The 15,554-nt window shown below is 41.0% G+C and overlaps 1 protein-coding gene across 1 annotated transcript in view; it reads right to left on the bottom strand.

Annotated features, from left to right (window-relative positions):
• Nucleotides 1-15,554, bottom strand: part of RYR3 (ryanodine receptor 3) — a 518,939-nt gene that overhangs the window by 226,938 nt on the left and 276,447 nt on the right. Inside the window, exons 16-18 of the mRNA XM_081292880.1 lie at nt 13,591-13,724; nt 11,602-11,843; nt 2,511-2,703 (exon numbers count right to left, since the gene is read on the bottom strand). Coding sequence (XP_081149006.1) covers nt 2,511-2,703; nt 11,602-11,843; nt 13,591-13,724 — 569 coding nt within the window. The remainder of the gene's footprint in view (nt 1-2,510; nt 2,704-11,601; nt 11,844-13,590; nt 13,725-15,554) is intronic.

Below are 15,554 nucleotides of genomic sequence, written 5' to 3'. Positions count from 1 at the left end.
TTTGTTTCTCCAGAGAAGACACAGGTCAAGGGTGGGGACCATGATGCTGCTATGCTGTTAGACTTCTACTTAGTCTCTCTAATCCTGGGGAACGGAGTGGGCAGATGCACAACGGGGCTTACATTGGGTTCCTCCTGACAGCCACAGGCCTCTACTCCAATCCATTTTCTGTGTTAGTGAGCTGTGTGTCCCTGTCTTTCAATAGCACTCCTTGCTTTCAATATGCTCCTCTGTATGTCCAAGAGGATATCATTATGTCCAGCCACATTTAAAAAAAGAGAATTGAGAAGAAATATTCTCAGCAGAGAACACAGACCAAGAACGGCAACTCTTTAGGACATAATGACTTGGGCTGATTTACGATTCCTGGGCTTGGAGCTATGTCAGCCCTAGTAAAGCCTTACTACAGTGCTATACCATTTGTTATAATAATCTCAAACAGTATTAACACTTAATTTCAAAATATATCCATTTTCATGAGTATGTTTATAAACATGCACATGCGTATATATAAACGTATATATACCTGTCTCAAATTCTGGAGGTTGAATATCATCTCCAAAAGATAATTCTTCATTCCTAGATCATTTATTTAATGAAACAGAGCCAAATTTTCATCCCCTTGGAAAGTATGCAAACATGTCTTGGTTTACCAGTCCACATGAGTTGCTGAAAATTCCATCACTTGGCACCTGGGATGGTTCCTTTGTGGTCCCAGCTCTAAGCTCCTTTCTCTACAACTCTCCTCCTTCCATGGCCCTGTCCAGTGATTCCCAAGACACTAGTACAATTCTAAGTGTTGATTCCAGTCTCCCATTCAATCAACTGTGATCTCTTTAAAATATAGGAAAGGAGAATGACAATTTTGGGAAAGAAGGGTTACTGTGGAGTCTTGCCTTACAGACATTCAAATGTATAAAAAAGCTAAAATAATTAAAATGGCATCCAACTGGTACAAGGAGAGTGGGACAGGGCAGTGAATTCATACCCAGTGAGAGGATACAGAAAAAGAGCATGTGTAGTACAAGCCCAATTTAATGTTAAATATTTAAATGTGTATATAAAAGGGTAATTTTATCATCTTTGGGTGGCACAGTTACAGGTTATTGCCATTCCTCTGGTTTACTTTTTACTATTGTAAAGAGTAAAAAGAAAAACTAAATATAAAAATGTACTCACAAATTGGAATATCTAAAGCCAATAGAAAATAGTTTTATAGTCTTAATACATGAAGAATTGTCCAAAAATAAGTATCAGAAAGGCCACCAATACACATTTACCTAAAATACTGGGTTGAAAAAGTACATTAGAACAATAAATCTTAACAATGCTTTGCTATGCTAGTAATTACAGAAATAGAAAATTCAAGCTCTAAGATACAATTGTTCACAAATTGGGAAGACTAAAAATAACCGTAACAGTAAAGGTTAAAGAGGATTCAATCAGTTGGGCATTTCCAAATTTTGCTTTGAATGATGCTGTGGGCCCAAACTCTATCTGAAAGCTTTGGAGATGTGTTTCAAACTTAGAATTCTTCAAAGTTTAAAACAGAAAGAAAGTGCACGTAGCATAGGCATATATTATCCAGAGCCTCCAGTCAGGTGAGGGGCACTAATATTTCCACAGTTTAACATATTCACAAGTAGTAGGAGAAATGAAAGACTGGAAAGAGCTTTATTGATGTTAATAGTTTTGCCATAAATGAGTTTAGGTTAGATTTGCTGCAAGATGAACTTATAAACAAATTTATGCTTTTTAGAACTTTTCTGAATTTTGAATTTGTTAAGATATTTGTGTTCATGCAAATTTCCTAAAAATCAATTTGGCCACATAATTTTAATTTTGAACTTTATAAAGTTCATACATTTTTGACCTTCTAGGAGGAATAAAATAGAAACACAAAAAAATTAGTTATGTGCAAAGATGTTCATAGTAATTTCATTTATAACAATACCAATAGAATTGACATCAAAGTATAATAAATGCAATAGCTATATTATGGGACAGCTAAATAAAGAGATATTATGTGGCCATAAAAATCATCTTGAGGATACCCAATGACTTAGGGAAAGGATCATTACATATTGTTGAATGACAAGACATAAAACTTTATACTCCATGTGATTGCAATTTGAAAAGTATACATGTTTGTAGATAAAAAAACACTTGAAGAAAATACACTAAAATGTTAGGAGATTGTAGCTAAGCATAGAAGTCACAGGTGATTTTTACTGTATGACTTGTGTCTTTCGAAGTTTTTGTGACAAGTATGGAATAATTAATAACACAGGATTATCTCAGTATATAATATAAGCCCTGCAATGGGAATGTGTTCAACAAGGGTATAAAAGGAATGACTGGTTGCCTCTTGCCCAGCACCACCAATTTCTTGGGGGTAATTTGGCTTGTGGGAATGAAGTCCTGAAGGAGACTGCTGGCTCCTTAGTTCCTGAGGGTGATGGGAAAGTGGGATTGTGGCTACTTTCCAAGAAACCACAGTCAGAACTTACTTGACACCTGCTGAAAAGCTCATCACAGGGAAGAAGAGCCCGTCCGTGTTGAAGTTCTCAAACATCCCCTGCACAGGCTGCCCGTTGATGCGGAAAGAGATACTGGGCACTCCAAGGTCAAGGCAGCAGCTCACCACATCATCTGACTTCAGCAGATGCTGGTTGATGGAGGCCACGGCTCTAGGTATCCGGCCTGGTGAGCAAAGAACAGGAAGAAAGCTGCAGAACTTTGGGGCATTTATCTGGCTGGTGAAGCAGCTCAGAGGCTAGCACTGGGAGGTAGGGATATGTGATGGGCACATAGGAGGTCTGGAGATGCTACTGTATTGGAGATGCAACTTTGTTTTCCCTGTGTGAGATGAGCAATGAGAAATGATCTTCTAATTTGGCCTACAGACAGACACATGCCTGAGACAAGTCTAAGGGGAAACCCTTAGGCTGCTAAGAATGAAATCTAACATGAACTCTTCCTGCTTGATGCGTACTCCAACTCCTGTGTTGGAAGTATTGGATAGCAGCTTTTGCTGGGTGTAGTAGCTCTCAGAGATAGGAGTGTGTGAATCTGTTTACTCATGAGTGCCCAAAGACCTTGCTTTCTTCTACTTCCTCAAAAAGAAATGGCCACTCTAGCATGGATACAGAAGGCAGCCAAGGGAAGAACTGCAAGGTCATATACCCAGGAAACTGCAGCATAGCTCGATTTTTTTCTTAAAAGAACTTTATTATCTCAGATAAACAGGACACACATTGTTAATTATATTCTGCAGTAGTGATTAATTTTTTTCATATCTTTCATGAGATGATTTATCACTTCCTGAAGCAGTGATGACCTAAAGTGGTGAGAAGATCATCTCTCTGCTCTTGTATCTCACACCATCCTATTCTGGAAATTCTAAGAGTAAGTTATCATAATCCTCCCATCCATTCTCCTACCAGGCTTACCATTCCTACGGGGAAGATAGCAATAATGCGGCAGAAGTCAAGTATCAAAACAGGGTTTCAGGCAAGAGAGAAAAAGATACCTAGTTTCTTGATTATGAAAGTAATAATGTTCATTAAAGTTTGTCATTTACATAGAAAAGTATACAAAAGGGAAAAATACAACTCTGTAAAATGTTTCTAATACATATGCACTCACATACATCTTTTATCCAAACTGAGATATGATAGATTTCATATCTTGTTTTTTCTACTAATCTGCGTTCCCCAGGTAGAAGAAGCTGCTAGATCTGCCTGGCAGCATGGGGCAGATACACACTTGGAGAATGAAAGAAAGGTGCACTAGATAAATGGGAAAGGAAAGAGGAAAAGGAATATATGCTGTATTTGCAGAATGGCTGGTTTGCTAAGGTTGGAATGTGTTGATTAGGGATGGAGAGGGAGATGGGGTGTAGCAATAAAGCTGCCCAGCAGGAGAGCCACAGGACATAACGCACTCATTGCATATTGGCCAGTCAGTCTAGCAATGGCCTTACATTCTGCCCTTGTAACCTCAATACCTTACTTGGCTACTGAGAATGAGGAACAAGTTTCTTATAGTGGAACCTGTGGTAAACATTATTTTAAAACAAAAGTAACCCAAACTCGGGGTTTAACATCTTTCCAATTTCTCCATTTGAGGAAACCAAATCCTCCTAGCTCACTGTATGGAATATAGACATGCTGAGTCCCAGAATCTTTTCTTCCTTCTATTGAAGTCTATTTCAAAAACAATGTATGAAACTGGGGTTGTGGCTCAGAGGTAGGGTGCTTGCCTGTATGTGTGAGGCACTGGGTTCAATCCTAAGCACCACATAAAATAGAAATATCGTGTCCACCTATAGTGAAATATTTTTTTAAAGTATGATATTAAAATTCAGCAAAACTTACTATGTTTGTCTTGCTCCTAAGAATTCTTATTTTCCCACTAAAAAACAATCTTACTACATAAAATGTTCTTTCCATTAATTTAACTTCTAGAAAATATCACTATAGTCCTTTGAACAAATCCTAACAGATCTGTGATTTGGGAAACACCAGGGAATAACTGAAATGCTACCTTGGCCAAATACCCTTAACAGAATCTAGATTCTTAATGGATAAAAATACCAATTATAAGTTTCTTTACCTTTCTGAGAACCATAAAAACCAGGACAAAACTTCCAATGTGGATTAACAACCCCCTTGTTGTTTTTCCCTATCCTCTCAGAGTTCTGTTAGTTTCTGAGCCTCATCCCTGAAAGATAAATATCCCTATTTTCTTGGAGGATGCCCTTCATCTACCAGCAGTGCTTTGGTGCCATTGGAAGCTGAATTCTGTGCTTTATTTAGCCTTTCACACGCCATAGCTGCCGGGTGCCTTCCAGAACAAGGATGGTGAAGGATGTTGCCTCTTACCTTCCTTGTTCTAAGAGGCTGGGTTCCAAGTAGAAGTTTCCTTGGAACATTTGCTCAGATCACTTACTGGCTAACTGAAGTCACAGATAGACTACTTTTAAAGTACCAATTGCAGAGAATACAGAATTAGGACTAAATTTACCAAGAAATTAAAGGGAGACTCTTGATAATTACTGGATATAAAATATATACTCAGCAAGTGCTTAGAGCAATACAAAGGCAAACCTCTTTGAATAAAAAAGCCTATTTTATATAATATTTATGTTGTGAAAGGTCATCTAATGAATTGTGTCTCATTTTTTAAAATTTTAAGTAGTATGAAAAGTGTGAAACTGGGAAATGAGGCAAATGTAGGATTGTTTTTGCACACTCTGTTCTAGTATTCTGTCCCCATCCAGAATAAAATCTCCACCCTTGTGAGAGTGTTCAAGACTCCAAATGATTTGGAAGGATAATGAAAGCCTATATTTACACAAAATGCAGTGGGGGCATGATTGCACACATCTATAATCCCAGCAACTTGGAAGGCTGAAGCAGGAGGATAGCAAGTTCAAGGTCAGTCTCAGCAACTTAGTGAAGCCCTAAGTAACTCAGCAAGACTCTGTCGCAAAATACAAAATAAAAGGGCTGGGGATGTGGCTCAAGTGGTAGCGCGCTCGCCTGGCATGCGTGCGGCCCGGGTTCGATCCTCAGCACCACAAACAAAGATGTTGTGTCTGCCGAAAAACTAAAAAATAAATATTAAAAAAAATTCTCTCTTCTCTCTTAAAAAAAATAAAAAAGGACTGTGGATGTGGCTTATTGTTAAAGCACCCCTGGGTTCAATTTGGAATTGAGTATACTCAAGTATAGATACTTGGAGTATCTAAATAAGCAAGCAAATGAATGAATGAATAAGATGCAGTTCCTTCAAAGTACTCTGTAATGAGTGGCATTGGGTAGGAGGACCCTTTGAGCCACATAGGATTGTTGAATTAAATCCCAACTCTATACCTGCTACCTGAACCTGGGCCTATGATTTTATGAGAGGCTCAGTTTCCCCATCTGCCAGGCACAAAGATGCAGAGAAAGAACCTGTAAGACAGTTGTTTTAGAGATTGTTATTCCTATGGTTTTGATAAAATGAATAGATTTAATAAAAAATAAAATTGAATGACTGATGTCCTATACACCACTCATAAGGCAGAATAGTGTCGTTACTAAGTGAAGTTTCCAGAACCAGACTGCTTGGGCTCGAGTCCAAGCTGTCACCAATGATGTAACTTTGGAACATCAACTTGATTTTGTGAATTCTAGTTTCCTTGTCTGTCCTCTGGAAATAATAATGTTACTCCAGAGAATTGCTGGAGTTTCTAATCAATTGCTCCTTATAGAATGATCAGAAGAGTGCCTGCCATGTTGTTACCTACGACAAAGACTATTGTGTTCATTAACCACAGAAATCTTAATTACTAGAGTAACAGTAGAAAAACTTACCAGAACATTGTATGACTATACTTTTTATAATACTTGGAAAAATAACAATATAAAAATTGTAGCATTGAGGGCTTAGTCTAAAAGTTGACTTAAAATCTACTTCCTTTATAAAAAAAAAAAAACAATGGTAGAAAACTCACACTTCCAAATGTGCTTAATATACTTGATGCTTTTAGAACCAGCAGAAATGTGATGTTATACAAGAAAAAGCAAACAGGTTTCAGAGTTTTTCTAAGAGCAGTCTCAACTGCTTGTTTGTGTATTAAGAACTCTGAATAATCTTAGAGAACATCCACCAAGAGCCCAGGGAGTCTTGCCAATCTGAAGAAGAAACGTGTCCCGATTTAAAGCCTCAGGCCCATGTGAAGGGCCCAGGAGCTTGAAAAAGTCAAATGAAACCCAGTGCTATCATCTGGATCTTAAATGTTCCCTAGAAGTCTGTGTGTTAAAGGCTTGGTCCCCAGTGTTGTGCTCGTGGGAGGTGGTGAAACCTTTGAGATTGTTCTGGTTTGGATCAGGAATACCCCTCAAAGGCTCATGGGAAGGCTTGGTCCCAATACAATAATGTCTAGAGGTGGGGATTTTGGAAAATGATTGGATTATGAGGGCTTTTGACCTCATCAGTGAATTAATCCATAATCAGATTAATAATTTGTTGACATTCGTGGAAAGTGGTGGAAACTAAGAGGTAGAATCTAGTTAGGTGGGGTGGGCCCTTGAGCCCACTGCCAAGAGCTGAGCAGCTTCCTCTGCCCTGCCCTTCTGCCTCACCTCAGGCTCAAAGCAATAGAGCCAACTGACCATGGATGAAAACCTGTGAAACCATGAGCCAAAATAAATATTTCCTCCTTTAAGTGGTTTTCCTCAGGTATTTTGCCCAGCAACAAAAAGCTTATTAATACAGTAGGAGGTCTGTAGGGACATGTTCTTGGGGAGATTGTGGAGCCCTGGTCTTCCCTTTTCTTTTGTTTCCTGGTGAGGTGACCAGTTTTATTCCTCCATATGCTCCTGCCATGATATGCTGTTTTTCCCAGGTGCTAAGCAACAGGGCCATCTGATCATATACGGAAACCTCCAAGACTGAACCAAAACAAGCCTCGGAGTTCATTATCAGGTATTTGACTAATGCACCTTTTAAGATAAAGGCAAAACCCACTTAATCATATGCTGCCTATCATCAAATTAATCCAAGCATATATGACTACATGATTTAATCCCTTCTGTAGATAACTGGAAACTGTGGTACTCCGAATTTCCATAGCTCCAGGTATTGAAGATTTGGCTTTGTAACAAACACAAATATTTAGGCATTTAGAATGAGAAAGGAGCCAAAGACACACAAAAAATGCTGCCATTCTAGAGACATTCCTCAGATCTCCACACAGTACTGGGGTAGGAAAGGTCCGAGTTATACTGAGCTAAGTTTTCATAGACAAACCAACAGCCGGGGGCTCATCTTGGTAGGGAGATAGGTAACATGATTCCCTTGTGCAAATCTTACTTCAGAGATAAGACTTACTGACTCATCAAGAAAATTTAACTAATCAGGAAACACAGCTTTACTCCATCCATTTACTTCTAAATCAGTTATGTCTTGGAAAGATGAATTCCTCTGCTCACTCCAATTCTGCAGGGGAAAAGGGGGTTAACAGGGAAGGACAGGTATGCCTTCCTTAGCAGGTTAGCAGTAGCATACTGTAGGCTGCTCTGAGCTGAATTCACTTCCAACTGTTCTTTCCAAGGCCACATGGAGGCTATTCTCAGGAGAGAAAAGTGATGCTATCACAAAACAGTCATTCCTCCACAAGGAGATCACAGGGCTGTGCTGGCCCAGGATTCCACAGGCTTTGGGAAGTGGTCAAGAAGAGGCTGTTTCCCCTGATGATGTCTGAAAGTGACTTCAGAGGCTTCCATGGCTGCTCTCCCCTGTATAGGAAAAAAGCTCATGCGTGCTCCCAGGATTCCACTCTGAACTTCTCCAATTCAGCATGGGCCTCGGGTTCTGAACTGGTCTTGAAGTAACTGGGACTCTGGAGTTGGTCTTTACAACTCCAGTGGACTTTACAGAAATGAGGGAGGGAAACTTTATTCATTGGGTATCTACTACATGTCAGACTTCAAATCCTTATCTCACTGAAATTTTATAAAGCCATGTTATCTTCACTGTTTTTTTTTTTCCTTCTTCTTAAGCCAAGGTCTCATTGTATTGCCCAGGCTAGTCTTGAATTCCTAGGTTCAGATGAACCACCTCAGCTTCCTAAATAGCTGGGATTACAGGTGCATACCACCCTGTCAAGCTCTATTTTCACCTTATCTGAAGAAACTGGGTCTCTGAGAAGTAATTTGCTTAGTGTTAAAAAATCAGTATATGGCAAAGTTAGGATTCGAACCCAGGCCTAACCCAAAGTCAGTTTTTCTTGAACTCTTTCCATTGACAAAGCGTTAGAAGAACTGCAATTCTTTCCAACTACTGCAACATCTGTGGTACTTTAATAAGTATGTTAAAGACCAGTTCAAGGCAGTGGCTTAATTTATGCACAGAGACATTTTTAAAGTTAATGGGCCTGGGCATTTAAATCTTGAGGAAAAGAAGAAAAATCATCATGACCAGCTTCCAAACTCTCTCCCTAATCACCTTCCTTTCCTTCCTACAGCAAGTTGCAGTGCTATTTCCATTCCATTTCTTCATCAGACAATTACCCTTTCATCAGAGAGTCTGGAATTCACTGCTGTGCTGGTGGGAGTCATTAACAGAAGCCTTATTTCTTCAGCAGGAGCACATGCTGACATATTTACCTGCTGTGTCTTCTGCAAGATATAGGTTTCAGTGCTGGCTGGAGAAGTCAGAATGATGCCCAAACTCAAGGAAACTTTGTTTTTTATTGACAATGAAAAGCATAAATCTTGTAGACATTCGTTTCCTCATAACTCATCAGATACTAGAATCTAAGGGATGAATTCCCTTGAATATACCTTTATGACACTATATTACCAAGTGTGTGTAATGTTCAGAGCTACAGTGAGAACCTCAATTAACAGACCTCTTTCCTCTTCCCCAAACACACAGAGCCACTGTGGATGATGATGAACATGGGTCCAGAGCACCTGGTTTGCTTGACTTCAGAGGTGACAGAATAGAAGGTGGAGGGGGACAATTGTACATTTTAGAAATGATAAACAATCAGGATGTTCAGTCCTTAAATGCACAGACAGCAGCACTTAATTGACACATCACTGCTGGGTTCTTTGCCTGCTCATTGATGCAGTCATTCCTCAGATGTCTACAAATGGATACAGGGATTGAGGAAGTACCCTATGCAGTGTTGTAAAGTCTGGAAAAGGCTAAGTAAATTTTCTTCCTTTGAGAAAGATTAGCTTCTTTTTGAGACAGGGTCCAATCTGTTTCATCCAAGGGTCTAGGAGTGCCCCATATTTCCCTAACCCAGCTCCATGCAGAGTCCTTCTCAGGTGTTATATGGTTCCAGAAAACACTAAGTTAGGGTGACGAGGTGGCAGGATCTGAGTAGCAATTTACAGGCAGGGTAGAAATGATTTCACTAGTCAAAACCATTCATTCCTTCACAAACAATCCTACCAGGGGCTGCTGATGTGGTGGGCATATCCCAAATCACTTCCCCAGAGGGGTTTTTATTGAGTTGTTGTTCTGGGGATTGTACCCAGTGGCACTCAACCACTGAGTCTCATCCCCCACCTTTTTTTTATCATTATTTTGAGACAAAATCTTGCTAAGTTGTTTAGGGCCTCGTTAAGTTGCTGAGGTTGGCTTTGAGCTTGTGATCCTCCTGCTTCAGCCTCCCCATTTGCTGGGATTATAGGTGTGCACCACAGCGCCTAGCCCCAGAGGGCTTTCTGAGAACCTTATAACAGCTAGTTAAAAAGGCAAATGGTTTCTTCTGTACAGTCACAGGCTCGGTGACTCCACAAGAGACTATGAGAACCAAGAAGGAAAGGTATAGCTTCCACAGAGACCAAGGATGAGAGAGCAAGATTTTCCCTTTACCCAATATCCTGCCATTTTGCATTTGCTTTCTTCTGGATCACAGTGTTTCCTTGGACCCGCAGAATAATCAGACTTTCTCATTCTTTCCCCCAAATGATCCAGGATAAATAAATGTTCCTACAAGTTTATGACATTCCTGAAAGCTTTAAAATGCTTAAACTGGATGTAAAACAGCACAAAAAATAACAAAAATTCCATACTAACTGCAAGCCATTCAACTACAATAAGCATGCCGCAAGGATCTGAGCTGCCATCATTGACATCAGGCAGTTAGGCTTTAAGGCTAAAAACCAAGGGAAGAAGGAAAATAGGGTTGGCTACATGGTTCTGAATACAAAAGAGCACAGAGTACATAGGCTTGTCTTGTAGAGACCAACTTTTCCTTCATACTGGCTTTAAGGAAGAATGTGTGTCATGGTTCCTTATGTAAGAAGAACATAGCACAATGTTTACATGAGGGATTCCAATAAGGGACACAATGTCTCCAACTCTAGTTTTGCAAAAGATACAGAAAAGGCATGCTTTGGATAATGGACAGGAGAGGTGAACTCTTACTTTGGGCCAAAACCTGAGAGTCTTGCATTTTTACCAAGGTAGAACCAACCTGTTCCTCCATAGGTACCAGCCATGTTGGGAAAAGCATCAATACTAATCTAACGAAGGGAAGCCTTGAGTTCTTAAGGTTAACATTTATTGGTGTGGAACTGATCTAGACTGTCAGCAATTGTGACAGGAAGCAGCAAGCAGTACTGACAAGACTATAAACTTGTGAGCAGATCACGGTTCTTCCTAGTGTGTGAATTTCTTAGGTATCTTTATGTCTCAGTTTGTACATCTGTAAGATGAGACAATATTTTCTACCTTATGGGGTCATTGTGAGGATAAACTGAGAAAAAAATATATAAAAAGTATGTAAATCTCTCTGCCCAGTAAATAAAGATGTTTATTTTTATCCTAAAAATATTATGCAATAAGAACTGTACACAGGTTCTGATCTTGAGAAAAGTTAAGTGATTGGCATTGAACCACATAGCTAGGAAGCTGTAAAATGATGGTTCAAATAAGTCTAATTTAAACTCAATGCTCTTCCCACCTAACCATCTGAGACCCAGGAGTTTGTATAATTTCAAATTACAGTAGCAATTTCAGCTTGAACAATTTGAGGCTCAATTATTTGCAGTAAGAGATCAAGGGCTGATATCTTTGCAAGGAACTCACCTGACCAAAGATGAAGTCCATCAAAACCATAGGAATACAGGTCATCACCAACACCATTGCCTCCCCATCCTTCTCCACTTCCAGGGTATGGCGCATAGCCTGAGGAGGAGGCCCAGCCAACCCTCAGATGTGTGGGCTCTGCTGTTAGGAAGGGGTCCACCTGGTCAATAATTAGCTCAAAGTACCACTTCTTGTATTGGGCTGAGCCCTCAGCAACTCCCAGGAAGATGTTTGGCCGGATACTGAAATTAAACACAGAACATGAGGCATCCACAGAAGCCAAACAACTGAAAAAGCATGTTGAAAAGACCTAATAGGAAGCATTGGTCCAATGAAACCCAGAACAAGAACATTTTTATGTGTTTTTTTTTAATTGCTTGAAAGTAGAAAAAGCTTGCAGCCTTCAACAGTAGGTCAAATTCTTAGGTGTCATTAATTCCACTATAAAATATAAATAATGTTTCTTTAAATATTCTATTCAAGGCAACACATTTATTGAGTACCAACCATGGGCAATGATGCTGAAAATATTATACAGAGTTTCATGATTACAAACCTTTGTGTCTTTCTGTAAGTGAAAGAAATTACTCGAGTTCCATCTTCTGGTAAATTGGTTTAAGCACCCTCATTTTCAAAATAGCAGCTTTGTACCCCAAGCATTATTCATAACAACAGCCTCTTAAAAGTCACTAGTGGGCAACCTTGTTAAGGGCAAGAGGTTTTTAATGTGTTCAGAAAAGTGGTTAAAAGCTTGGAACAGACCAGAGCTTTTATGTTTGGAATCCTATTCTTAGAGATGGACTGTCCCCGGGCTGGAACCATGTCCTGCTCTGGGTGGGCAAGGAAAAACTGTACCAGGAGGAAGGAAGGCTGTGTGAAGTTTAGGTCTGTGCCACTCTACACCCAAGAAAGCCCCCCCCCCCACTATTGTGGATTAGCAGCAAGCTTAGGAAGAAAGTGGATAAAGACCCTGAGGGCTAACTAGTCCAGGCCCAGGGAGTTCACAGGGTTCACATGTGGCCACATGTGTGGACCATCAGGTGAGAGGTCCTGCTGGACCCATGCTCTTCCCTCCTGGCCTAATCTTTTGGTAGGAGCTGGGCAACTGGCTATATGCCAGAAGATAAAGAAATAATGGTATCAACTTGAGATATCCATTCTATTAAAACATTTAAGAACAAAGATTGGTGTATTATAAAGAAGTTATAAGATGTTTATTCATGGCTAATAAAAAATTGTGGGCTACTTAAGGCCAACTTCTTTTGCCCCTATGTGGAAAATATTCTCTATCTGCAGCCAGTTCAAGGGAAAAGTTTGAGCAACTTTACTGAAAGGGTTGGAGTGCAAGGCCCTAGTCAGAAAAAGTGCACATTGGCCCCCGCCCCCACCCAGAGTTATGGCTTGGATTTATTAGAAGGGATAGGAAAAGGGAAAAAAAGGCACACTCTCAAGGGAGAGTGGGCCCTCTAAGAGAGGAGGAGGATGGTGTACCCCTCCAGCTTTTGGGGTCCCACAGAAGCTTCCATAGAGTCCTGTCCAGGTCCACATTTTGACTTTTGACTGACAGCACAGAAACCACACAGACTGCCTCAAAGAGAGGGGACTGTCTGGAAGAGAGGATGGTGTGGTGCTCAGAGAGCTAGAGTTTAAGGAAACCGAGCCCCCCAGTTTTTGCCTCAATTTCTTGCCCCTTAGTTGGTTTATTACACTTTGAATAGCCCTCAGCAAGTTTTACTTTGTGAAGGTCTTGATGTTTTGGTTACCAGGTGATTGGAGGTTATGACAGTTTTGGTGATAGAGAGGGTCCAGTCCACCTGGTAGGGTGTGACCTGATCTTGTCCCAATCGTTTGCTCAGTTGTCTTATATGTTTGTATTACCGTGAAAACTATGGGTGAGCAACTGGAGTTCAAAGCAGCCCTATCCTTCCTGACAGTTTACAAGATGGGAAGAACCTTCCTTGGCATCTGGAATGATGGTGGTGGCCTTACCTGGTCACATCATTAATTAGCCGTGTCTGCAGGAGCAGGTTTCTCCGAGGCAGCAAGTTGTCACAGATGAGATTCTGGTTGGCTCTTACTGCAACCCCATTGCAGAGACAGAGGGAGCACAGGACATCCAGAACCTGAAGCAGGACACACCCACCAAACCTCAGGACCACTGAGTGTACAGTGGGTAGGACCCAATCACCTCACAGAAAAGCAGTAGGAGTGAAGAGAATGGGACTGGGTAATGGGTAGAGAACCAGCTCAGTCCTAGAGAAGTCTTACCTCTGTGCAAAGCAGGAGTGAGTGATGTCCTAGAGACTACTGCCTCTTGAGGTGTTATAGTTTGCATATGAGTGTCCCCCAAAAAGCTCAAATGTTCATGCAGAAAGTGGAATGATTAGATTATGAGATCTCCAACTCAGTGGATTAATCCATTTGGTGGGTAATCATTCGAGTGTATTATTGTAGGAACTATAGCCAGGTGAGATGTGGCTGGAGGAAGAAGGCCACTGGGGGCATGCTTTGGGGATTGTATATTTTGTCCCTGGCTCTTTGCTTTGTCTGCTTCTTGTCTGTCAAGAGCTGAGCAGTGTTCCTCTACCATGATGCTCTGCCTCACTGAGGCTCAGAGCAATTAAGTTGGCCAACCATGAGCTGAACCTCTGAAACTGTGAGTCAAAGTAAATTCTTCCTCCTCCGAGTGGCTCTTATCAGGTATTTTGGTCACAGTGATAAAAACCTGACTAACACATGGGGAAATGAAGCATGGTTTCCTTCTAGACTCTCTGCCCTAGTCTTGTGCCCCATACCTTCAATCTATGCATGTTACCTGTGGTCACCGTTCTACTACAGTGGATAAAAGCCTGACCTCTGAAGACACACCATCTAGTCAGGGGCAGGACTAAGGTATGGTGAGGCAGTTAAGGTACAAAATCTAGGCACTACTTAGGCTCAGAGTCATAAGTGCAGGGCAGAGGAATAAAAAACTCTACATAGTTTCTCAAACTTCTACCCAGCCCTGATGGTACTTTTCACTGATGATTAGAGGTTAAGATGGGTCTTAATGAGAAAGCCCTTTAGATACCCATTTGGTTATAAGGTCCTTACTTGTCGTAGATTTGGAAATCTTCGTTGGTAGGGCAGATTCCTGTTTCTGGGTCTCAAGCTGTGATTTCACTGAAACCCATTAAGGTACCCTTAAATTCCTAGAAATTAGCATTCAAAATATTTCGTCTGCTCTCTTCCTCCCATCTGGAAGGAAAGCAAACCCGCAGGAGCCCAGGTGGCCCATGAATCTGAAGGACCCATCACCAAGCTGCTTCTGTTCCCGTTTGCCAGCTGCCTGGGAATTAGAACCAGTCTCTGGCCTAATCCTGCAGGCTGCCATCTCATCTGCCCTGTTCCATTGTGCCACATAGTCTTTCATTCAGATTTTGTGACTGTATCATGGCAGAGAACACCGTGTAGGGCCAGGCACTGTTCCGCTCTCTTTGCCCCAGAAGGGAGAAGGTGCAAAGAGCAGTTGATAAATAACAGCCACAGTGTGGCAGGCTGCACTGATGGGGAAGGGAAAGCTGTCTTTCAAAGTGGCCACCAAAGATTCAAGGCTTAGCGGGGTTGGAGAGAGTCAGGCTGCTGATAGCATTTGTGTCCTTAATTCTCACAAACCAATTTTCCACCTGACTCCCAAAATGTCAATTTTGTTCCAGATAAATACGAAGTACGTTTATGGGACAAGCAGAAAAAGAATCCCAAAGGCAGTTTTCTGGGGGACTCTTAGCATTACCGCTCCACGAAAGAGAGCAGCGGTGGAAACCTGAAATCCAGAGGATCATTTCTCACTCTAAGAAAAGAGCCATAGATGGCCAGAAAATTAGCTGCTTTTCATCTGGCCTATCAACATGTTTTCATCTGTTCCACCTTGGAGTGATGGCTGCAGGAGCCTTGCTGTCACAACCAGAGGAAAA

Source organism: Spermophilus citellus (assembly GCF_964194105.1).
Source record: "Spermophilus citellus genome assembly, chromosome: 4".
NCBI classification, from domain to species: Eukaryota; Metazoa; Chordata; class Mammalia; order Rodentia; family Sciuridae; genus Spermophilus; species Spermophilus citellus.
This window is presented reverse-complemented; position numbering and strand designations above follow the sequence as displayed.